Source organism: Pleurodeles waltl, chromosome 1_2 (assembly GCF_031143425.1).
Source record: "Pleurodeles waltl isolate 20211129_DDA chromosome 1_2, aPleWal1.hap1.20221129, whole genome shotgun sequence".
Lineage (NCBI taxonomy): Eukaryota > Metazoa > Chordata > Amphibia > Caudata > Salamandridae > Pleurodeles > Pleurodeles waltl.
In genome coordinates, this window is record NC_090437.1 from 705,544,471 (window position 1) to 705,571,501 (window position 27,031).

Consider the following 27,031-nt stretch of genomic DNA (forward strand, 5'->3'; position numbering starts at 1 on the left):
GACTAATTTTATCAATACAAAAACACTCGTGTTTGCATGGAAACTCTGTACTCTTCTGGTACATGCCCTAAAGCCATTTTGTATATAACCTAACAACAACGAAATGTGTGCAACAATAACAGTGTGTGTGTGTGTGTGTGTGTATGTGTGTAAACCCCCATCTCCCCCTATCTACTGCTCACCACATATCGGGATCCAGGAGATTGCAATCCACAATCGCAGAGGGGCTCAAAATACCTGATGATAACATTGTTTATAAGCACAGAAACCTATCTATTGTTATTCGATTACAAAAGTAATATATTTGCCTAGTGTTCCAAAAATACCATTAATTAAAGACTTTGCGAGGGAGGACTCATGAAGGCCATTCATCATCTTTACACATGCGTTCACAGCGCCTAACATAATATCCTAGGGGTGAGTGTATTTTTTTTTTTTTTCCCCCTAGTCCGGCGCGCTCCTCTTTGTATATGGTGGATCTCATATAAGAACTCCATTGGTGGTTTAGCACTGCTCCAGTGATTTGTGCCTGTGATACTCCTGGGTAGACTTTGGTACACCTAGTGAACACAGTGATTTACATCAACAGCATTTGGTGCAGTTGACCCTGCCCTCCTGTTTGTGTTGTTGCACCTATTCTTACACACCCACTGTAGTGAATCCTAGTTCGTTTTAATGGGATGACAGGAGTTAGCTTAGCCGCTGGCTTATATACTCGTGCCCCCGTCACCTAGTGACTTTTAACCTACTTAGCTTGCTCTGTCTTAGCCCATTTTATTATTTATTTCTTCTAAGATGGCTGTCTTGTTTGTAGTTAGGCCACTTGTTATGAGTTACATAATCAGTCTCACCGTGCCTAGGCGTCAAGATCAAGCACCAAAGACAAACAAACAGTAGGTGTTAACACTTAGGGATTTTCCCTCTCTATACTTTCGAGGGATTGTTGATATTAATTGCCGACCCAAGCATGCCTGTTATCTATTGTTTTGGAATCCACCTACGTCAGGGGACCTTGTAGATCTGTATAAATACATCACACTTTAGACAGATAATCAGAGGGATTCCGACCAGAGGGCATCGCCACCATCGCTGATACCGATGCTGCAGTCGTCTCGACGCTGACCCAGACTTCGTGTCCCTACGGAGTCTGAGATAGAGACCTCATTCCAAGGTAACGAGGGTTGCGGACTCCTCTCATGGATACGGCTTTGGCAGATTAGGTTTAGCGAACCCAGCTCTCCTTTAGGAAAGAGGTTAGGCCTATTCACATGAGGGTAATAGGGCATATTACATCTTATATATCTTTTTTCATGTATTGCAAAATGGTGGGGGTCTTCATAACAATGACTCTCTTCTTCACAATACTGTTACTTGCTATATTCATTATCCTAATCATTGCAATCCATGCAACTTATCGCAAATTGCAGTTATGTTAAATAAAAAGCTATTATAACTTTACTGCATCTGTGTCAGTGCCTTTGTTTGTATGAGACATAATATATGTGAGAAAAGGGTCATCTCCGTTTAACCACGACATACCCTCAGATATCTTACTTTGAGTCCATGTGTTAGCGACTGCCATAAATCACCTTTTACTATTGTGTTTCTGGTGAGGTACTGCTAGTGAGCCGGTAAGGTTGGGACAACAGTTGCGACTTGTTGTAGGAAAGACTCAGTCGCCTACAAACAAAAGTACTGTTATCCTTAAACCAACAGTCTTGCTCAGAGCAAGAGTCCAAACTACAACACCACCATGCACCAGTTTAGCAGCATAATTCACCTTACCTCCTATATTGCATATAGGCAGGGCTAAGGGAATTTTGCAGTCACTGTATTTTTTTCATAATTATGGCTTTACTATGTTTTCCACATAATCTCAAATTTTCTGCATAATGTACAGATTTAAACAAATGCTGCAAAAGTTACTAAATGTGTTCAAAATATGAAGGCAGGCAGTCATGGAGCCTTCATAAAAGTTAACTGGGTCACATTTCAGTTTCTGAATGATGTATTTAGTTGTTAAACAGGTGCTAATAAGATACGACTTGTTCCCAGACAGTATGGATTAACATGACAAATAGTAAAACAATACTGCTTCAGAATACACTACGCTATGCCACATAATTTTCCTTTTCTTGCATAATTTTGTGAACAAACAAACATAATTATCCCTCAGTTTGACACATAATTCTACTGGCCCTAAGCCAAACCACAAACTACACCCTTCCAACCATGCACTTGAAAGGGAACCCAGAAGCCAGTGCAATTCTGAGCTCTCCTGACCTCGCCGGTGGTAGGAAGTGCTATTCAAATAATATAATCAGCCCACCCTGAAGCTGTTTCTGTCTTGCAAGCGGAAGGAAACCACTAAAATACATGTGTTAGACCTGACATCCTTGGCATGGTCTCCCCTAACTTTTTGCCTCTACTTCCCAGGTTGTTGTTGTGTGCTGGACTCTGTTTTTGCTGTTTTTGTTACTCTGGCCACTTTACCACTGCTGACCAGTGCTAAAGTGCAAGTGCTCCCTATGTGAATAATTGGCTTTTTCATAATTGGCATGTTTGATTTACTAGTAAGTCCCTAGTAAAGTGCACTAGAGATGCCTCTGGCCTGTAAATCAAATGCTACAATTGGGCCTGCAGCACTGATTGTGCCACCCACATGAGTAGCCCTATAAACAAGGCTCAGACCTGCCACTGCAGTGTCTGTGTGTACAGTTGTAAACTGCCAATTCGACCTGGCAAGTCAGGCCCAAACCTTTCCTTTTTGTACATGTAAGGCACCCCTAAGGTAGACCCTAGGTAGCCCCATGGACTGGATACAGTGTATGTTAAAGGAAGGACATGCAGTGATGTGTTTCACATGCCCTCACAGTGAAATACTGCCACATTCAGTTTTCACTGTTGCAAGGCCTATCCCTCTCATAGGTTAACATGGGGGTTGCCTTTAAATATTCTTGAAGTGCAGTTTTTCTTTGAGAGCAAATAGAAATGTGGAGTTTGGGGTCTCTGAACTCACAATTTAAAAATAAGTTTGTTAGTAAAATTGTTTTTTAGATTGTTAGTTTTTCTTGTTTTAACCATTCTGTTACTCTGCCAATTTGTGGATTCCCTGCCTGGGTCAGACTGACAGTTCGGCTATTGTGAATTCCCTCATCATGACTGACTCAAAGGGAGCTGGGGTGTAGCATGCATATCCTGCTAAGGCATTTGGGCTAGAGTGGAGGAAGGAGTGGTCACTTACACCGGGAATGGGCTGTGCCTGCCCTCACACAATGCAGTCTCTAACCTCCCGGCTGTGTGTCTGGGGCCTAGCCTGGGCAAGGCAGGATACTGTAAACAACAGAAACTTTTCTTTGAAGTTAGGCAACTTCAAAGGCAAAAAGGGGTATAAGTATTGGACCCAAAACCCCAGACTTAAGATCACTTCTGGATTCAGGAGTAACATCTGCCAAGGAGAAAAGCTGAAGAGCTGAGGAGAACTGCCCCTGCCTGTGACTGCTTTGTTTGGCTATCCTGCATTTGCTGCTTCTGCCTGTGGAAGGTGACAAAGATTGGTATGTGGTATATTCCTGCTTCAGAAGAATCTTCAAGGGCTTTGGACTGAGTTTGCCACCTGTTCTGAAGTCTCAGGGCCATCAAAAACTTCCTCTGCCAGCACCTGGACTCTCTGCTGAGATTCCTGCCCTGCCACATGGTGTTGAATCCAATCCATCGGCCCTTGAAAGGAGAAGTTGGTGGAAAATCAAGAAGATCCAAGGAAACAGACTTTGGACGACTCTGGACCAACGCCACTGCCGTATCCCATGACCAAGCCTGCAACCGAAGCTGTGGTCCTTGCAGGCCCGACACTACTACAGCCTCGCTGAAGTCTGCGACTCTGTGGAAGTTGCCACACTAGGTCGTGACCACTGGACATGCTCCCGGAAGTGCGCAGATCCAATATTTCGCACCAACAACGACTCACCTCCACTGCTCCGCAGCAAGGACCTGACGCCTCTTCGTGACTCCTTGGCTCAGCAGCACCGGAACTGACGCCACCTCGGATCCAGCGACGCCACGATCCCCAAATCCCTGCACCGGCTTGTTTTCTCATTTTCACAAGATACTGTACCTGGGGGTCCGTCTGACTTTGTAATCGGTGCCATTGGCATCAGATTGTTGGGAATGACTCCTTCACTGCGCCGTGATATCACGTAATCAAAGCATTTGTGTTTCTAAGCACTATTTTGTGTTTATCTTTAAAAACTCATAATGACTTGTGTATGTTGGAGTTTTGTCATTTTGGTCTTGTTTTGCTCAGATAAATATTGGCAATTTTTCTAACCTGGTGTTGAGTCATTTTGGGGTGTTTTTACTGTATTACTTACTGTGTGTGTTAGTACAAATACTTTACACATTGTCTCTGGGTTAAGCCTTTTCTGCTCATGCCACGCTACCAAGGGGGTGAGTGGTGTTTAACCGGGTGTGTTTCTTCTTTGGCCTGACTAGAGTGAGGGCCCTTGCTTGGACAGGGGGTAAAGTGACTGCCAACCAAAGACCCCATTTATGACAACATGGATAACTGCAAATTAGGGCATTGATTTAAAAACATTCTATCATATTATCATTTGAAAATTAAGGAAGGCAGATATTGCTTAAGAATCTGTACTCTTAATGTTATCATTTTGAACTAAAGAAATGAAATCCATTAAGTGGATTAAAATGTGAAATTCCAAGTTTGTGATCATGTTGTGTTATAACAGTACTCTTAAGTGGCTTCCTCGCTGCACGGTAGTCTTAAAAAACAAAACAAATAAATATGATCACTCATACACATGTGAAAAGAACATTTTAATGTCAGTTTAACTTTTTTTTTAAATCATATATTTTACGGCTATGACGAGAATCATGCAATTGATGTACAAAAAGTGAAAGGGCAATAAAATGTTCCTTTCACATTTCTATGTGCCATCATTCCAATAAAAGGTTCATTTACTTTAGAATAATGCAATAATCGGTAATACAGTGGTTACACAAACTGATGTTAATTGGTACTTACGTTTTAAAAACTCATCAGTTTTCACGTAATAAATAAAACGAGGCTGCCTTTTTTGTCTCTCAAGAGTTACTTGGTGTTCTGTCTTTGTTTCCTGCTTGTACATTTAACTGCCCTGAAACATGACACATTTCCATATCATTAACTGAAGAATGATGGTCAGTGCCTCTTCGTGTCATCTCCTTAACCATTCTCATACTTAGTGCTGCCTGGCGGTTAGTAACACTCCGAATGGCCACATTGCAACGGTATGCAAAGGTCAGCAGAGACGAATCTTTGGTCCACAGGAAAAGGGGCACCTCTAAGCCTGCCTTAATTTTAGGATAAAGGGGGCGACGTCTACTCTATAAAGTTAGTCGAGGGTCTCCGTACACATGGCCCACCCCCGACTTGTGCCCAGATTACCATGCTACCATGTTTAGCAGCACTACTAGAGAACGACTCCGAAGGCAATGAAAAAAAGATCTGTCACGCAATGAAACCTACTCTCCTTAGTACTACTACAGAACTACTTGTGAGACAATTACATTTTGTCATAGCAACTTGTTTGAATTTCTTATTGAATAGGTGATTTAAACAAAATTTTAACCTTGCTAAAAGAAAATGGGGTTGAATTAATGTTATTTTTTTTGTCACTTAGTCTAAGAAACGAGGGCTCAGCGTCGAAGAAAAAAGAACGCGTATGATGGAGATTTTTTTTGAGACTGTAAGTTATTTGTATGTCTTAACTTCTAAACCTTATATATTTGTATCTTGTCTTGAATTTGTCTCGGCATACAGAACCTTTATGCATTTATTTAAAATCCTCTTTTATGGCACACTCAAACGTTTAGGTTTCAGAAAACAACAATGCAGCACACCTATATTGTCTGCAAATGTTTCTGCTCCTCCATTTCCACAAACTGGGATAGTTGACCTAAAAGTGGATCTGTGCTTTTATGTAACGCCGAAGGTGTTGACACTTTGTCGTGTAGTGCAGTAAAGTACTGTCAAGCTGAAAATTCCACCCTTCTGATTTACTACTGATCATAAATTTCAGTTCGGTGTAAAAACATAATCTCAAGTTATAATCACATTGCTTTTAACAATCTGCCTTACGTGTAGAAATAAGTAAAAATAAGGTATTAGTTTGCGAGCTGGTCTTAAAAAGAGCTAGAACTAGCCATTACTACCAGAAGCAGAGATTTGATTTGATCACCAGGCTTTCAGGTATTGCCAGAATTTTTTTTTTTTCTTTTTTTTTTTTCTTTCTGCATGGTATATGTTGCTGCATCCAATTTACTCCAGTTTCTTGCTGACGCATGTTTTTCCTGCCTGTGACATTTGGTAAACTGAGAGAAATGTCAGTCGCCTGCATTTTTAGCATTGGAAATAATACATTGTGCCTTTTTAATATATAATTACATTACAAAGTAAATCATCAGCTGGTAGAGGAACATTCTCAGCAAAGTGGAAATGTACTGCTATTGGTACGTCTTCCGGAATGGAGCTTCATATCTGTGCGTCACTCAGGGTGTTTTCTTTTGTACGGCTGCCAGCTGCTGCTTATTGTCAGAACTGTATTTGAGCAATTAACCTCCATGCCTCTGCTACGATGTGCCAAACTTTATTCTCACCCATTTCGCCAGATCTTCATTCTTTAAGATACTTTGCTATCGGCCCCTCAATAGTCTCCTTAAATATAGAAGAAAACAGTTACGCTTGAAATTGCAGAAACTTCTGCTAGTCTCTAATTATATGCTTATTTCTATGTCATATAATGAAGAGAAAAATATTCACACTGAGTAATAGGTATTGGGTCTTTTCTTGTTCTAATTTATTTTTGCTTCATATATTTCGGTTGCCCATAGAATAGATCCCGGTTTGGCATTTGTCTCGTTCTGTGATTCTAAGGAAGTACTAATGTGTTTCTAATTTCATCAGAATGACCCATATTAAATTGCAAGATGGGGGACACGCCTAGATAGTTCTAACATAATTCAGGGGTGTGGAATGTAATAAAATATCTACATGTCCATGGGATAGGTTGCTTCTTAAATCTACTTGTCCTGTAAACAAAATCTACTTGTCCCTTTGCACCATGTAGTGCAGCAACACATTATGGCAGCAATCTCATTATGTAAGAGCTCTGATAATAGCCTCTCTGAACATTCCAGGGCTACTTCTATAGTAGGGCTTGAATACTTGCAATTTCAATCCCTACTGTAGCAATTTCCTTATTTTGCCACCTTTCCACATATTTACATACTGGAGCTGGAGCTAGCAGTAAGCAATAGTTCAATGGCTTGAATGCCTTGGAGTCTGCAAACCTAACTTGGATGTTTTAAAGATTTTCACCAGCTCTTCTCTAATATTTTCCCATAATGAGAAAGGTTGGAAATTTACTCCTGGCCATGGCAGAAGAAGAAGTTCTTCCAGGGTTTGGGAAAAAAGTGGTTGGAGGGAAACTGAACTTGTAAACTCTTAACAGATTTTCAGATGAACAGATATACACATTCATATTAGCTTGTGCTAAAATACAGTTCACAAATATTTTCTAGGAGTATGATTTCCTTGTCTAATTCTGTAGGTTCTTGTGAATTCATGAAAGCACTAATCCAAAGACATATACCATGGGTGAACTTTTATGACTCTCTTTAAGAATTGGGTCCCTAATTAGGTCTGGTGTTAACAAAGACCTTTTGTTTTTTTTAAACTTCTATTTCTCTCTCTATCTGCTGGCTTTACTGTGAGTGATCCCATTCTGTGCTTTCACAAGGACCATATTGGCACACAAAGTAGTTTTGTTCAGTGCCAGGAACTACTGTGGCAATCAGTGGCATAACAAAACTGGAGGCCCCACCCTGCAAAGAACATGGAGGAACTCCCGCCCCCCTCCAGAGTCGCTCAGGGCAGGTGCTGTGCTGAGGGGGTTCCCTGGAGGGGAGCTCGTGGGCCTTTGTTACGCCACTGATGACAATGTGTGCTTTTTGAGACCAAAAAAACATTTATTTTTCTTTTTGCCAGTGTTTGATACAGTGGCGAGGGCCTGGCAGCTTTCACAATAAAGTGTTGCAAATGCCATGTCAGAACAAGACAAACATTGACGAAACCAAAAGACTCTTAAAAATTGTTGGATCAGTTGGCTTTGCCATTGCATGTTTATTTTTTGTGTCTCGTAATTTTGTTGAAAATTGTTACACTGATTTTCCATTAGGAATATTTTTTGGAAATACTATCATGCATCAACACATTTTACTAAATGACGCTTCAAAGAAATAGCACCTAAAATTTCATAGTAGCGAAACGTTCCTTTTCCTATTTGCATTGTTTTCTGAACATTCTATTTTGCAAGTAAAGAATTATCTCTCTTGCTTTCAAGCTTATGCAAGCATTTGCATCTAATCAGAGAGTATTCTGGGAGCATTATACTTAGCCTCATATTGTTGAACTTTTCAAATGTGTGTAACCTTTTTTTTTTTTTTTTTTTTTTTTTTTACACTGGATTTACTGTCAGTATAGCAGTGTGACTTTAAACATTTATTTACAGCGCTCACCCTAATAAAGAAGGCTTTTCTTTAATGAACCATCAATACAAGTTCGAACAGCATTAACATGTGAGTACACATATTACCTCAACTGCTGACAGTTCCCTTCTCTGTAAACTGGCAGCCAAGGGATTGTGCTGCAGGGGGTTTGGCCTACTTGTCCCAAGTACAAAATAAACATGAACATTTGTTGCCCTTGATCCCAAACAATATGTCCATGGGTGATCGGAATTCCACATCCCTGCATATACTCTATCACTACAATATCAAGAGCTCCCTAAGCAATGTTGAGCTCACCCAAATGTACCATCACTCTGTGTGAGGAATTCATTGATGAAGCATGCCACTCTGTATTTGTGGGGGAGGATTCCATTATAACCCTGATGAGATGGCTTAGCAGCGTTATGTAACCAGACGTCTTCTATTGTTCAGTTTTCTTTTAGTGTACCTTATCCTCTCTTATTAGGACCTGGGGATCTTCAACAGATGAGGAATCTGCAGGTAGAAGTATCCATCAAAAATGGTAGGTCCGATTTACTTGGTCTCCTCTTTGTCAACTTTCTTAACTCCTGTTGCAAAGTGGATTATTGGTAAGGGCCGGTAATTACCTACACTTAGCAATAGGCCACTTATCCCCACTAGGTCCATTCAGCTCTCAATAAATTAATCCCAGCTCAACCCTTATTAGCTTGGCAGCAAGCAGTTAGGCTTAACTTAGGAGACAGGTGTGTAAAGCATTTAATGTCAACAAAACAGTAAATACGTAAAACTCAATGAAAATCCCAACACCAATTTATAAAAAACAAAATCCTCTTTAAAATGACACCAAATTGACAAAAATCCAATGTAGGGACCTGGAAATATGAATTCTTAAAGATTAAAAGTAATTCTAGTGCTTAGACGCAAATAGCGCTCAAAGGGTTAAAAAAAAGGTCACACTGGACAGGGACAAAGTCCAGAGTTCAGGCCACCTACGATGTAACACTGTTATACTTACTTTCAGAAGTATTTCTTGATATAGAAAAGTGGTCCACAGCACCAGCCAAGGGTTCAGAGGCTCTGGTTTGCCTCTTGGGATCTGGGACTACAACTCCTACAATGCACCTCTTCAAATTATGGAACTGTTTAAAGACACTACAGAGTTGAAACTGGTAACTTTCAGGTAGAGTTCTAAAACTCTTTCTCGGAGTTAGTTATATTAAATTCAATAATGGCAAGTTGTTGTATTTATTCTAAGAATTGGTTTGATACCAAACTTGAAATATTTAGCTCATTCTGAGACTTTATTAATACAAAATAAAGTATCCACATGTTAACCTATGGGCCCATTACCTACAATGAGGGAAGAGAGATGTAGCTATTTTTCCCTCACCAGGGCTTATAAAACAGTTATAAAGTCCCTGCTTATAGTTACACTGCACCCAACTCTGGGGGCAACTAGAGCACACCTCAGGGGTGACTTATATGTAAAAATAAGTTAGCTTAAGACTTTGGAAGTACGTTTAATTCAAAAGTCGAATATGTGGCTAATTTTACTTGAAAGCAGCCAGCAAGGCAGGGCCACCCTTCAAAATGACACTCGGCACGACAGCAGTGCACCTATGGGCGCACTACTGATACTGGGTAGGTAGGTTGATACAGCAATTCTAATTAGCCTAATTTGCAGAATCGGTTAGCAGTGCCCAGGGCCCCAGCAGAGTCATAAAAACCCCAGCATAAGTACAAACGGGGGGCAAAAAGTTAGGGGGCCAGTTTTCCCACAACTTCCTGTATTACAGATTTGCTTAAATCATCCTTGGACTCAGCAAAATCTTCACAGGCCAAGAAGTCAGCATTTGTTGTTCCCATCTTGAAAAAAGCAACTGCCACCCATTACGAGCTTGCAAATTATTGGCCCATTTTGCTCCTTCCTCTTCTTGGTGAAGCCTTGGAGCGCCTTATTAAAAAACAACTCTCCAAATACCTGGAGGACAACCGCATACCCGACCCTTCATAGTCAGCCTTTAGAGCTTCTCACAGCACGGACAATGCCCTTCTGGCAGTTATTGATTCCACTAGAATACCACTGGGTGAAAGCACTCCAGCAATGCTGGTATCACTTAATTTGTCAACCTCCTTCGATATGGTCTCTTGTTCCGCATGACTGTATGAGATAGGCATAACTGAGAAGGCCTTAGCTTGGCTCGGAGAGTTCCTGGCTGACAGAACTCAAGTGATCTCAGTGCACCCTTTCAAATTTAGAGTGTTTACCATTGATTAGGCGGTTTTCTCAGTGTTATGTCTTGAGAGTATGTATGATGGAACTTTTTAGGGTCCTGTAAGACTCCATAGAATGATGACGTAAGTGTTCGAACGTAGTCAAGTGAATGCAGGTGTTGAATGCTGTGTTTGTGATTACACCCTGAAGAATAAAGAAGTGTACTACATAGCTCCATGTGTTGGGAATTACTTGGCAGGTACCAAGGCTGGGGAGGACTCTACAACTGGTGACGAGATAGGAGATAAGTAACTTGATCATTCACAGTACTCTCCCAGAGAGTTTACCATGGTCCAAGCAAACTGCTTGCGCGTACCATGTTTGCCTCCTTCGAGGTGCCAAATCGGCATTTGGGGTACGTGGAGTCAAAATGCAACTCCAGCTGGTGTGAAGCATTTGAAGATAAATAAAGCTTAATTGAGAAGTATACGCATCTTTGGTTGAGAAGCTACGATCAAGGCCAGACACTGAAATTGATCAAGAAAGGTACCACACTACTATGCAATATAAAGCTACACAGTGCATGGAGTGATAACGCTAAAGGAGGCCAAAGCTCCACAGACTGTTAAACACGATCCAGAGGTCAGCTCGTCATGAAGCTTCAGGGATGATGTGCTTAAACCAATTCACCAAGATCACCAAATGGAGCTGGAGAGAGCCCCAACCACAGTGTTAGTCAATCCTGTTAACAGTTAAAATGCTGCTTCCTTACTGAAACTACCACCACACTTCGATGCCGCCAAAAAGCACAATGTTGGCAATAGATATCTTGAATAGAGACATTTGATGATTTCATCGATATGCTAGAAGAAACAGAAAAAAGATGATCAAATACCTCTGGAAAAATGTTGCTGGTGACAGTATAAAAGAAGTCATAAAGAAAATGCTGCAAACTGATGAGGTTGCGTACTGTCAAATTAAAGAAGCCTTGAATCTCAAGTTCAATCCAATGCCAAATGTAGATTCCGAAAGGTACATTTTCAGTCAAGAATGACAATTAATTGGTAAAACCATAGACAAATCTTTTGAGAGACTGGATATGCTCATAAAACACTGCAGATTCAAGGAGTTTAATGACGAAGAAGCAATACATCTCAGATTTATTGATGGATGCTTGTCAGATTAATTCAGGCGACTAATGCTGAGAGAAACACTTAGTCTGGATCAAGTTTTCTTGGCTGCCAGAGCTCAAGAGTGTTCTGATCAACAAGCTACTGACATAGAGGCCAGAGGTGTCCATGGTGAGTCAATCATGAGCATGAAAAGTAAGCTGAAGGACACAATGTGATGTATCCATGGAAAAGGAAGTTAAGTTTCAGATGTGGATAGTTGTTCCCACACAAAGGTAAATGTCTCGCCGTTGGACAATATTATGCAAAGGCTGTGGTAAAGAGAACTATTTTGTGACGGTTTGCAAGATGGAAGAAAAGGTAAGTGCGCCATGGGCAAGAAGACAATGTGGATGACCGAATGTTCCAGAAGCGTCGTTCGATGCGCTCCCACAAAACCAAGCGGCAGCATCAGTTGAGACAAGTCACCACCCAACGACGTTGATAGTCATCTAAATCATTGTCGAAAAATTTGTCTGTATTAGTATTGAGTGAAAGTGAAAAAGATGATTGTGCAATGTCAGTGTTTAACTCAGAGAAATGTGCACATGTTGGACTGGCTGCAAGTGAAGAAAAAGACCAGTCAAAGACAAGTCAACATGAGAAAGCACCAAGGTCATTCAAACATTGCCCGAAGACTACACTGAACGTAAATGGTTTTGCAATACCTCTTATCACCGACAGCAGTGCATCGATAATTATTATGTCTGAGGAAAATTTATAATGAATTATCTCAGTTACCACGAATGAAGCCATCAAAAACAAAAATGTACACATGGGCTGCATTGACGCCTTTGGAAAAATAAAGGTTAATTTATAGCGACTATGAAGCACAAGAAGGTAAGAGTGAAAGCACCCGTTCATGTACTTGGAGGTACAGCGCCAAGTGCTGATCTGCTGACATGGGACTGATATCAGTGAACTACATTATGAATGCTCATAACAAAATAGTAAGTCAGTTCCCTTCATTATGTCATGGGCTAGGAAAACTTAATACTATGAAAGTACAGGTGCATATCAATGGGGATGTTCATACTGTTGCTCAGGGCCACAGAAGAATTGCATTTCATTTACAAGAAGCTGTTTAAAAGGAACTTGAATCATTACTTGGACATAATATAATTGAGGGTTCTGCTGGTCTGATCCCATTGGTTTCTCCCATAGTGGTAGTACCAAAAAAGGACAGTGAAGGAGCTGTACACATTTGCATGGATATGTGTCAAACAAACAAGGCAATTGAAAGAACGACATCCAGGTCTGCACATTGCTGACTTGAAAACATAATTGAACAGTGCAAAAGTCTTCTCTCACCTTGATTTAAACCAAGAATATAATTGGCTGGAACTTGAGGAGAATTGCAGGTACATTGTAACCTTTTCTACACATACTGGTCGGTTTCAGTACAAAAAAAGACTACGTTTTGGTGTCGTCAGCTGCCGAGATTTTTCAAGATGTCATTTGACGTAACATACAAGCTGTTGCAAATGCTTTCAACTATAGCGATGAAATATTGGTTTTCGGAGCTAAACAGAAAGAACATGACAAATCATTAAGGCAAGTGTGTCATTTACTTGTTGATGCAGGTTTAACGCTAAATGCTGAGAAATGTGAATTCAACAAGACAAAGCTAAAGTTCTTGGGCCATGTCTTTTCTGATGGGGGCATGACACCCGATCCATCCAGCTAAAATGCAAGTCGTTGTCAACTATCAGTCCCCCCCCCACAAGATGTTTCCATGTTACGTTCATTCCTTGGCATGGCTGGATACTGTTACAGATATATGCAAGACTTTGCCACTATGAGTATTGCATTGAGAGAGTTGACGAAAAAGAATGTTTCATTTCGGTGGTCACATGAATGCAAGCAAAGTTTTAAGAGAATAAAACAAGCTATTGAAAATGCTTGAAATGGCATGTTTTGATCCAAAGCTACATACTGACATTGTAGCTGACGCTAGCCCAGTTGGGTTTGGTGCTATCCTTGAACAACACAGGGCACAGCCACGTGCTCCAAGACATATAGTGGCATATGCAAGTAAAAGTTTGTCCCAGACAGAACATGCTTATTCACAGCCTGAAAAAGAAAGTTTAGCATTGGCGTGGGCTTGTGAACCTTTCCATGCGTCCCTGTATGGAAAACCTTTCACTCTTGTGACAAATCATCAAACATTGCTGACTATCTTTTGCAGTTCAAAAGCCAAGGTGCCACACAAATTGAACGTTGGGGGCCTACGATTGTAAGCGTACAACTACACAACTGTGCATCATCCAGGGAAAGATCAAAACCCTGCTGACTACTTCTTAAGAGTGCCAATACAATGTCAAGTTACCCCATATAAGACTGCTGTAGCCTACATAAGTTTCATTGTGAAATGAAAAACACCAGCTGCCATTTTGTTGGAACAAATTGTCACTGCCATGAGTCAAGTTAGTGACATGTTAAATTTAAAACACATTATTTCCCATCAGTCATGGAATCGACATAATCAACCTCTTACCAGTGACAGCGAGTATCAGAAGTACTAAGATATCAAAGATGAACTGTCCGTGCAACAAGAAAGAATTATCCTGAGGGCTTAAAGAATTGTCATTCTGGAGAGTCTGCAACAGCAAGTGATTTCAGTGACTCATGAAGGACATTGTGGAATCATTGTCACTAAATGAGCTCTCTGAGATCGAGTCTGGTTTCCTCATCTCGATCAACAAGTTGAAAGAGAGTTGAAAACCTGTCATTTATGTAACAGCTTGTCAAAGAAAACTATTCAACACCCTGTTGAACATGTCAGGATTGCAAAAGCATGCCTGGGAAAGGATTGCTGTTGACTTTTTCGGTCCACTTAACAATGGACATCACCTGATGATGATTGTGGACGAATATTCTCACTTCCCATTAATTGAAGATCTCTTGCCTGTCACTCAGAGAAGAGTCATTGAGAGATTAGATGGCATCTTTGCAACATGGGGCATTCCTACGATTTTGAAAACTGACAAAGGCCACCTTTTAGTAGTTAAAGAAAGAAAGGGGATTTGGAGGATTAATGGTCCAGTGTATCCCCTCCTGTGGATACTACTATATAATGAAATACACTGTTCCACAGAGGAAAAGAAAGACAGGGAGAACACTAGGGAGTCCTAATTAATAGGAGCAAGAGTCCTCACACACCCTATTGAGTGTCATGCTTCATCATCGGACGTGCTCCTCGTCCTCCGCTGCAATGTCTGACGGGCACCCCCTGTAGGGGGGCTCTTTGCCAGAGATCTTTTCTCGATGATGCCACAAACCCCAAGTGTGAGTAAGGAGAAAAAGAGGAGAGATCAACAGAAAGAATAAAATTGGCTCAAGACCCTCACTGAGTACTAAATGTATTTGTCTGTGTTGGGTGATGGCCAAGATTAAAAAATATAACAAGGGAGTGAGATCGAGATAATGCTCAACCACTCTCTAACAACTTTTTTTAAGGAAGAGAGGAGGTCAGCAACTATCAAACCTTCCTCAAAATGAGGTCGACATGTTTCGCGTCTCTTTGGTCCAAAAGGATCCTCTGACGCTTCTTCAGGACCTAATGCATCTTAAACTTCTCCAACAAAAAAATAAATTGACTCCTGCAATCTGAAACTGACAGTAAAAATTTTACCAGTCACTTACACGAGTCCAATCTGACCCAAACGTGCTGTTTCTATTAGTCACCCTGAAGATGTATAAAAAACAATTAACAATATGTAGCTTATTCACTAGATAATCATTGTCACAATAAGTGCAAAATATCGTCAATAAAGCAAAAAACAAGTGACAAACTGTGCAACACAAGGTGGTGATATTGGTGGTAGCAAACCCATGCTAAATGAATAAAGATGGGCTTACCCTCCCAAGTCGGGACCGGGCTTCATGGGATCACACAGGCCAATGGCCAGGCTTGCAAAAAGTCTGATAGTCAAGTAGACAAAAAAACAAGAATACACACACCTCTGTTATAGTACAGATTGAAACTTAATCCACCCTATGGCAGAGTGTACTTAACATGTAAAATAATTGTATGAAAAAGTTTCATCAATCTGAAAACACATGTTAACCCACCCGTATGGTGTCACTAAAACTGGTCATGATCAAAAAGGAGCAAGAGACCAGTATGAATAAGGGGTTACTGTGTCTGATTACTTATAGAGTGAAAGAAACCTCACTGCAGCCCCACAAAAAACTAATAGGCAGAGGAAATAGAATGTTCGTAATACGAACAGTCTGTGAAAAGGAAACAAGCGTGTGTCAAACAACAAGGTGGTTCTGTGTTTATAAGAACGGTCCTAGGAATACCAAACGAGGAGCACAGGTTCGGAATCCGAACCCTCAGTGTCTCCCTTTATATTAAAGTGATCGCGCACGCAGAGTAAGCGTGCCGTAATGTCGACTCCCGAACTGAGGGGGCCGTGGCAATGGTTCCCTTACGTCAAGGAATGAAAAAACAAACGACCGGGGCACTTACTTCTGAAGTCCTGGTGGTGTGAATACAACCTACAACTGGCCGCGCTCCCGAATGTGAAGGGAGCCGCGTACCGAGGGGTAGATGTAGTCTGTAACCCGGAAGCGAGAGCAACAATGCTAACACTCTCATTGCCAGGCAACGCGGCTGGGCGTGGCAAAGCAGATCCATCAAACGTGATGGTAGAAATAAAAAAAGGGGGTGCTGTCCCAGCTCATATTTACTAGCAAATGCAGACGGCGGCCATCTTAGAGCAGTGCTAAACTGTATGGGTTATCATGAAAGCAGTCATCTAAATAGGAAACAATGTTCCACCCAGGGTTATGCAGCATGGTTCATGAACACCAACCGTGACATGTCTGATATCTACAACACTGTCAGCCAAAAATGTTATAAAAAGACTAATAAAGAACCTAGTAATTTACAATGATGTATGTAGGGGGTGCAGGATCAAGCTGTATCAAATCACCTTTTAGTAGCACAGGATTCAGAGACTTACTCAGTCTTCTTAATGTGAAGCATCAGACAAGAACACCTCTTTGGCCACAGGCTAACGGCTTCATTGAACATTTCATGAGTACACTAAAGAAAGCTGGAAAGCTGTTCAGCATGCTATACTAGAGAAGCTCAACCTTAAGACTGTCTTGAATTTGGGGGCGTGTCCAGGATGGCGGCCGGAGCAGAAGCTTCCTAAAGAGCTCCGCTCGTGACCCAAAATGAATACATCAGTTATCTCTGCCCGGCCCGCCCTGGTGCCTGCTGACCCGCTCAATGTGACCCCAGGACCAGAAGAAAGCCCAACCGCGCACAGACCCACGGCAATGTCGACGGACGCGCGGGGGCCGTGACTGCGAGGTGCGAATATTGGCCACGTTGCAGTGGAGCGACCGGCGCGGGGAGCGCTATACCGCAGGGTGTGGCGTCGCTCCAACGCACGATCGCATAGGCCCGCAACACCTGCGCGCCCCTAGGAAAAGGACCGGGGTCACCCTCAGCTACCGCATCAAGACTGGGAGTGTCCGAGGGGCATTACCAGCTGCCTACCTGCTTGGAGGGCGGCTCTCCATACAGAACATATCACCGACGCCTGGAGTCCCGGTCGGACATTAAACTGGGGCAGTTTGAGGTGAGACCCCCAGCCGGTTGCGCGGCACCCTCTATCGCCGGAGAGCATGCCTAGCGTGGCTAGATAACCCCTAAAGAGACAGTGGCCGTGCATGATCGTACGGACGGACATTGACTACGATCAGGCCTACACTTGCTTGGCCCCAGGGGGAGAAGCAAACTGCCCAACCAAAAGATCAAATACCCCAGCATGCGACATGACCAAGCACTGCGTGAGCTGGACGTCTGAAGACATCAGGCGTTCACCAGAAACACAGGCCGTTGATCGCACGGCGATTGGCGCACTGCAGGGGGATGGACTTGTGAGCTGACGAGGAATTGGAGGAGAACACCAAGGTGCTGTGCCCATGGCCGGGGAGCTCCCCTGCTGGGCAGTTGACGTGGCCTGAGCTGAGGCCCAGAAGACAGTGACACAACAGAGTGGACCTTCCCACACGTACCAGTCCAACTACATAAGGAGAGGGCTCCAACACGAAGATCAGTGGGAACCATAGTCCCGACGTGATGTGCACGAGCAATGAACACTCCCATGTCCATGAGAGGAACTGAAGGTCTGCTCAGACTGCCCTAGTCACTGAGTGGTTCGCTGACTGGCCAACGTGTAGTTTCAGTGATAAAAACAGTAGAGGGGGCTCCAAAGGCATCCCTACACATATCAGCTGAGCTACTCACAGCAGCTGACTTGGCCCACACGGTATCTCAGACCCCTCAGTGTGGTAAAACGTTTGCAGGACAGTCAGAGGGGAGCCTACCACTCGCAATTACCTGCTGTAGATCAGAAACACACATAGTCATGGTTAAACCAAAGCCGCCTAGGCTGCAGCCAACGGCGGAGGAAGAGGTGCTGCCCTCGCGGAGGTGGCTGGAAGTCAAGCTGCTGCTCTACAACAGATGTACGAGACATTACAAATGCATTCAGCACAGTTCGACAAGCTCCTACAGGCAGTGCTGGGCACTAAAACTACCTTGGAGGGTAAAATATACTCAGAAGCCTTGGAAGTGAACCTACTCAGAGCGGATCACCGCAAACTGGTGGACAGAATCACTGACACTGAAATCGCGCTCACCACAGCTTAACCTGAAATAAAGGAACTGCGAGACCAACTACAGCGAATGGAAACGGAGGTAAACCTCTTGGAACGCAGAGCGGAAGACGCGAAGGGCCGCTCGCGGATGAACAATGTCAGATTTATGGGGTTCTCGGAGCGGGTGGAGGCGCCCAATGCTGAAGCATTCCTAGAACAATGGCTCAAAGACAAAGTGCTGGCAAATAATGCATCGCCTTCGTTCGCAGTGGAACGGTCCCCTCGGATTCCGAGCAGACCACCGCGTCTGGGAGCCCCACCTCGGCCCTTGATTGCACGCCTCCTAAATTTCCGTGACAGAGATCAGATCCTTCAGAGCTTTAGGTCACAGGGCCCCATACAGATGGACAATAATACCATCACGGCTTATCCTGATTACACCGGTGAAGTGCAACGCAAGCATGCGTCCTTCAGAAGGGTTAAGCAACTCTTGCGCGACAGCAACCTCTCTTATTCTCTGCTGTTCCCAGCACGTCTCCGGGTGATAGACAGTGAGAGGACCCACATCTTCCCTTCCCCGGAAGACGTCTGAACCTGGTTGCATGCCAAGGGGTTGGCCAAACCAAATAACGACGATTCCAAACAGGACACATGGACCACCCCTCAGTCCAGGAGGAGGAAAAACCAAACACCGGGACACGTCCTTCCAGGGCGCAAGCAGCAGAGAGCCAAGCACAGGCCTTAAAAGATGCCAACCTGTTTACATCAGTGCAGTATTCTGCCCGCCGTGAGGACAAGATCATAGACTCAAACTCATCACAGGACCACTCCAGTGCCTCCACCTCCACTTCCATGTTCGGACCAGAGCTCACTCCACGCACAGCAGATGATATTTAATCTTCGCCACACACCGTTTGATCTGGATGATCGGCCCTGACTTATCCTGGATTTGAAGCATGTCGCAGATGCATACATAGCGGGGATGCTGGCTGGTCTGGTGATGGAGGGGCAAGCTGCAAGTCCCTGAGCCTCGGTGTGGTGGCCCTCATTCGCTGACCTACCTAATCGCCCTCCAGGAGGCGGGCTTTGAAGTTATCAAAGGAGTGGATGGTAAGGTGACTGGGGCGGGCGTGAAGAATATCCAGAATGGACTGCGGCAAGCGGACCATTTGCTTTTCCCACTCACGCCTCCCCATACCCAAATGGGACACCAAAGGGACTATACCTGGACAGTTGCTACCTACGGCACCTGTTGTGCCAATGGGTTACGTGTTGGGCTTTGCCCAGTAAGTTCTTTCTATTCTTCTAGTTGCTTCTTTACTTTATTTTTCTTTGTATTGATGGGATGGCGGGGAACAGGGGCGGGTGTATCTAGGGGAGGAGCCGACTACATGACAGTGACGCTTTCCACAATATTTGTGCCCTGTCTGGGCGTCCCGCTGGTACCCACATTACTACACACCCTCCTATACACATGGGCATGGACACTTACAATATATTAACGTGGAATGTGAGAGGCATGGCCAACATCACCAAGCGCTGCAGGGTATATGCGTACCTCAAACTACACAAAACGCACAGAGCTATACTACTGGAAACGCACTTAACACAAGATGAAGTACGCAGCCTCAAAAGTAAATGGCTGGGTTCAGCTTACGTCACCACGACATCAGCATTTGCAAAGGGAGTACTGGTGTCGATCGCCCCAGAAGTTCCCTACATAGTAGAGCACCACGAGACTGATGCAAATGGTCGATATGTTCAACTAGAAGGGTCGCTAGATGGTAGGCCACTCATTGTAATAGGACTATACGCTTCGAATTCGAAGCAAGGGGACTTTTTATTGTCAGTCACCCCCCAAGTCCTCCGGGATCCCACAACAAACTGCATATGGGGAGGCGACTGGAACTGTGTGCCAAACATAGATAGGGACAGATCCGACCCCCCCCAATGGAGGGCGCCACCAGCAGGAAAACTACTCAGGCGCAGCAGGCTTGGATGTCAGAGAGGAGGCTTGAAGATGTATGGCATATCCTACACCCCCTAGATAGGGAATACTCCTTTTTTTCTCCGGTCCATCGCCTTCACACCCGCATAGACTTGTTGCTCTGCTCCGCTGAACTGACTAGTAACTTCACAGGGGCATCCTACCTGGCTAAAACCATATCAGATCACTGTCCATTATCAGTCACTCTGCAATGGGGTAGGGTGCGCACACGCATTCCCACCTGGCGCCTACAACCGGACTTGCTCCTCGATTCTCCATTCCGCATGGGAATTGGCAGAACGCATCTCTGCATACTTCGAACTTAATGGAGAAACTGTGTCATCGCGCGCAGTAGAATGGGATGCCCACAAAGTGGTAGTAAGGGGCCTATGTTTAACTGTGGCAGGGGGAGTGCAGCGCATTGTCCCGTGAACTGCTACAGATAGAAACAGAGCTCCGGGTAGTGGAGCGAGAGGTAGCGTTAGGTACCATGACCCCAGAGGCTTTACGAGCGCCACGTACACGCAGGAACGAGGTTGACTCGCGCCTACGTACATTTGATTACCGCCATTATGTTGCCAGAACACACTCTGAAGGAGGCCGTTCAAGCAGGCTGCTAGCCTGGCTGGTGCGAGGCGAACAACAACGCACCCCCATAGGGGCCATACGACTGGATTCCGGTGCAGTCGTTCACACCCAAGCAGAAATAAACGACACATTCAGGCAATATTATAGCACTCTGTATGCAGCTAAACCTCTCCCGCCAACAGCGCAACTAGCAGACTTTTTCCATAAACTCCCCTTAGCTAGCTTGTCCATGGCCCAGCAAGAAGAATTAGAGAAACCCATAGACTCTGAAGAGATTCAGCTGGCTTTATAACAACTAGATCGCAACAAAGCGCGAGGTAGTGATGGTCTTCCGGCAAAATACCACACATTCTCAACACAGATAATTAAACCATATATGGAAACGCTTAATGAGGCACTAACAAAACGGAAGCTCCCGGATTCCCAGCGGGAGGCAGTGATAGTGGTTCTACCTAAGCCGGGTCGTGATCCATTGGATGTCCAGTCATACCGTCCCCTTCCATTGTTAAACCTAGATTGCAAGCTCCTAGGTAAGGTCCTCGCGAACCGCTTGCTCCCGCTGATGCCATTGTTGGTTCATGAAGACCAGTCGGGATTTATTCCCGGTCGAAACACCTTTATAAACAGTAGAGGCCTATTAAGGTTCATGTCGGACGCCTCAGAATTAGAATTTGAACGGATCGCGGTGTCCCGCGACATAGAGAAGGCGTTTGATACCCTGGGCTGGCCCTTCCTGTTGGAAACATTGAGCTGCATGGGGTTTGGGAAAATATTAAAGCGGTGGATTAACATCTTGTACCCCACTGCCCAGTTTAAAACAGGAGGGATAATATCAGAAAGGTTCCCTGTCGGGAGGTGCACAAGACAAGGATGCCCACTATCGCCACTATTATTCGCTGTGGCGATTGAAACACTGGCTGCGCAGCTACGACGTAGGGATCAAGAGTGGGGTATACCAGATGGCGATAAACACCAGATAATCTCCCTTTACGCGGATGATGCCCTAATATACCTGCGCAATTACACAGCTTAGCTTCCAGGCCTATTACAGTTGTTGGACCCATTCGGAGACCTTTCGGGCCTACATGTAAATTGGTCAAAGTCCTGCCTGTTCCCACTGATGCCAATACTAGAGGGTCACCGCTCTAACATCCCAACACATGTGCTACCGTGGTCATATAACACTTTTAAATACTTAGGCACACAAATATACCACAGCGCAGTCGACCTTAGAGAAGGAAACTTGGGAGGTGTACTTACAGCTGTCAAAGGTTCCTTGACACTCTGGCACTCCCTTCCACTATCACCAACGGGAGGGTGTCAATTGCAAAGATGATTATACTCCACGATTGGTATACCATTTCTCTGCATTACCACTGATAATTCCCCAAGACTTCTTCACTTCATTAAATAGCCTAATGAATGACGTGGATGTGGGGCAATCACCGACGGCGAGTGGCACTGCCGACACACACTTACCGCTTGCGCAGGGTGGCTTGGCCACCCCACATTACGAATTATACTACGCAGCTGCACAGATACATTGGACTTGGCGTTGGCTACAGGACCCCCCCGAATACAGAGGCTAAGGTGGTACATGCTAACTTAGGCCACACCAATGTGCTGCGATGGCTGATAGATCACAATAGCCCGTCACACCAACAAAATATCCTGATGGAAGTGGTTCGTTGGTGCTGGTGTCGCTACATATTGAGAGGGAATGAGAACCCACCATACTCGCCCAGGATCCCATTACTGGCCACCCCAGGGATCTGGAAATCGGCTGGACAACACAGGCTGTCCTTGTGGCCTGCAAAGGGCATACAGACAATAGGGGACCTATTCACAGAAGGTCACATCATGTCCGATGCCGAACTCACAACAACACATGACGTGGAACGTGGATGGTTTATAACGTATGGTGCCGTACAGCAACTTGTATGCCGCACATGGCGTTGCGGGGACAAGGAACCTCCGACCTCCCCCCTCCTACACAACTTACTATCCGACTTGGGCGACTTTTGCGGCATATCTCAGATATACGGCTTCTTACTAGGCAACCCGGACATAGCTCAAACAAAGGCAAAGGCAAGGTGGGATAGGATTCTTCCTGCAACGCTGACACCGCAGACATGGCGCGCCACACTCAATCTGACACGAGAAGTATTGCGTAACCCCAGATTCCGTTACACACAATTCAACTATCTACACCAAACTTACCTATCCCCTCACCGACTCCAGCGCATGTACCCCCAGACTAGTCGGGAGGCTTATGCTGACAAACGGTGACATACGAAGAACATTATCTATACCAGAGAAGTTAGAGTGCTTGTTTGTCGGCCATGACACTGCAAATCTGATGCTCCTATTTGATGCTGAGCCATTTCACATTGTAACCAGCAAAGGGCACATGGTGACTACCCAACGTCAAGAAAAATCTATCATGCGAGATTCCTTGCACTTCAAACGTGGCTCATCACTCGTCGGACTCTAATTTCAATGTAGAGACTGGCTCAAAGAGGACACTTGGAGAATCTCATACTGCCATTGCTCCTACATCACCAAAGCAGATCTTGGACTCTCTGACTACTGATTCCCAGTTTCCAAAGCCACTATCCGGATGAGTCATCAAGGTGCCAAGAACGTTCATTGAAGAGTTGTAATGTGTATATGTTGTACAAAAATTTTAATTGTTTTTATTTAATGGGGGGAGATGTTGTGCCTTGTGAGTATGTATGTTCCTATCTTTCAGAAAACACCTCAAGACATGGCTTTTCAAACAGTAATCGGCAGCCCTCCCTCCCCCCCCCCCCCCCCACACACACACAGACACACACACACAACCTCCTTTTCCCCCATCCACCGCCTTGAGACCCTAACGGGTGAGTAGCGCGCTCTATACATTTTTTGATTGATTGATTATGATGGATCTTTTTGGATCCTGAAAGACTCCTTAGAATGATGATGTAAGTTTTAGAATTTGGTGAAGTGAATGCAGGTTTAGAAGGCTGAGTTTGTGGTTACACACTGAAGAATAAAGTTGTGTAATAGCTCCATGTGTGTCATATTCATTGGCAGGTACCCGGGCGGGGGTGGAGGCTACACTCAACTGTTAATTTCATTTGGGTAAGCTCCTGAGACCGCCAAAGTTAGATTCGTTGGCTGTATGAGAAAGGTGGTAGATTGGAATAGTTTCAATTGCTTACAACTTAATGGAGGTAAGACTGAAATCCTCCTGTTTGGAAATACACATGACCTCTGATCAGAAGATTGGTGGCCAAAAGAATTAGGTCTAGCAACTTGCCACAAGAGTATAGTACAAAGTCTTGGCTTTTGATGGATAATAGATTATTCATGAGGGAACAATTTATCTCTATTTATGGTACCTGTTTCAGCACCGGATTTGCTTAAAAAAGTGTTTCCTCGGCTTCCGATGAGGTCCAGGAATACACTATCCAGGCCCTCATTATGAGTCGCTTAGATTATGCGAATATGCTTTTGGTAGTGGCTAACTAGAATCTCCTCTCCAAATTGTACAAATGGTACAAAATTACAAGGCTCGATTAGTAATTGCCTTTCCACCCGGGTCCCCCTCTGTACCTACCATAATAGTACTACACTAGCTGCCAGTCACAAACCATAATTTGTTCAAGCTTCTATGTCTCACACACAAATCACTTCTTGGGAACGGCCCCACTTACCTACGAGCTAGGCTGTGCTTGTATTGTCTGTGCAGAAACCTGAAGTCTAAAGATAAAGCTCTTTTTTTAAATCCTTACAGCATCTGAACCTTCATGTATGGAGGTCATTTGTTGTCCTACCTAGATCCCTATCATTGGAACAGTCTTCCTCTTCATATTTGATCTTGCCCTGATTTCGGAAAGTTAAAAAAAACTACTGGAAGCTTGGCTGGAAGCTTGGCTTTTTGAAGATCTGTTCACTTTCCTTGATCCGCTTCTAGCGCCGAGATACTGCTTCAGGAGTGAGTTGTTTGCACTTTATAAGCCCTTTTAACATAACATTAACATGACGTGGGTTGGAATGCTACCCAGAGAGATTGTCACTTTATACTGCTTTCAAGCATTCCTCCTGTCACCTTTTGTGTGTTTGATGTCATGTCCTGAGTGACCAAGGGAATGCCCAGACTTGAGTCCCTGCCTTACTGTCCCACAGGATCCAAGTTATACCTCTGTGACAGTTCAGGATTGACTGGTTCCATGTGTAGCCTGGTCAGTACTGATTTGCTTAATTCAGCTCTCTGATTTGAGTGGCACAGTTTCTTTTACACCTACCTGGTTTTGTACACCTTCCCCCAAAACCTCTGACACCAAAGGTCCTACGGAATACCAAGGGAGGGCCTGTGTTTTCAATTTTCCTGGTGACTGTGGCTGGGCCTTTCCAGGGTTTGTACTTATAACTGCTCAATTTACTGCAGATGTGCTTTGGGCATTTCTTTTAGAGAGCAGAGGGACAAAAAGTGCTACGTGCTTTCTTGAGTAGTATTTCCCTGAGGGGTTCACATTTTAGCAATTAATCCTCTTCTGTGACAACCTGGAGGTCCTGGTGGCTGTCATGAAAACCTTCAGTAAATGCCAGTAAAAGCAAATTACTGAGATCTTCCACAGCACATCGGCAAAATACATCAACTTCTTTGCTTTCTTAGTAGATGTCTTGTGTTTTATGAACATCTTGGTTGCAATAGTTAATATCGTTGTTTTTCATTTTTGGGGCCGAACAAACTTGTGGAATTCTTATCCTCTGTTAATAAGAGCTATCTGACAGGCCTAAGGCACTTGTTTCTTCCAGCTATCTCCCAGACCATAAATCTGGTTTTGATTAGGCTGATAAGCAAGTATTCTGAATGAGTGTCATACTCGGAAATTAAACTCATTATGTGGAAGAGGGCCTTTATGTAGGCCATAATGTCGTCCAGGTTCATAAGTGAGCCACAAACATAAATTCCTGAGAGGTTTTCACAGTGTTCCGTCATAGCAGGATAATTTTCCATACTTGCTCTTCCTTAATTCCATATATTCTGGATTTCCAGGTCAACAAAGAGGTCAATATATATTTTTCAAAACACCTCTTTGGCTATGGAGATCGTGCAAAATTTGGATGTCACAGGTGCCCTACGCTTTTATCTAGAGTGATCCTTGGACTGAGCCATGGATCTGAATTTGACAGACGTTTTGTGACCTTTGGGGCAATGATGCAGGCCTACCGGCTTCTGTGGTCACCACCTTCATTGCTATGCTATGCATTGAACCTATACTTCTTCTGATGTTAGTACATTTCATCACAGCCAAGGTGGCATTGGTGGCATGTTCCAAGCATTTGCCTGGCCAAGATATATTGCTGATGTACACATGGGCATACCCACGCACATTCTGCTGACACTACTTTTAGAGGCTCCCAAAAAGTAACTTTCATTTTGACTCCATTACTCCTACTTTGTAAGTGCTTTCTCCTTATCATTAATCTCCTGCTGACCTCTTGACCATATGTGAATTCCGTTTTCATCAGTTGTCTTATTTCTAAATTAAAGGAACTGCCAACATTGCGCATATGTCTGAGATGGAGTTGTATTGTGTGCAATGAGCATGTGTTTACTGTAGCTAGCACAGCTTTGTCTTAGAACATTTATAGACACAGTATCTGTTAGAGACTTGTAGCCACATATTCCCTACCTTAGAATATTCCCCAGGCATCATACTGGAAAATCCTGAGAAGTACCTCTGTGCGCCGATAAGCGCGCCAGTCTGCTCCGATTCAGCATCGTCAGCGCCTAATGTGATGAGTGCAGTATGGGTGCCATCCCAGCACACTGACATCAGTTCTTTTCAGCACAGATCCAGAAGATCTACCGTAGTCATTTTTTTGGCTGTTTTTTTCTGACCTTTT

The 27,031-nt window shown here is 43.9% G+C and overlaps 1 protein-coding gene across 1 annotated transcript in view; it reads left to right on the top strand.

Moving 5' to 3' along the window:
- MND1 (meiotic nuclear divisions 1) overlaps positions 1-27,031 on the top strand; it is a 311,795-nt gene that overhangs the window by 61,245 nt on the left and 223,519 nt on the right. Inside the window, exon 2 of the mRNA XM_069242805.1 lies at positions 5,679-5,744. Within this exon, the coding sequence (XP_069098906.1) occupies positions 5,679-5,744 (66 nt within the window). The remainder of the gene's footprint in view (positions 1-5,678; positions 5,745-27,031) is intronic.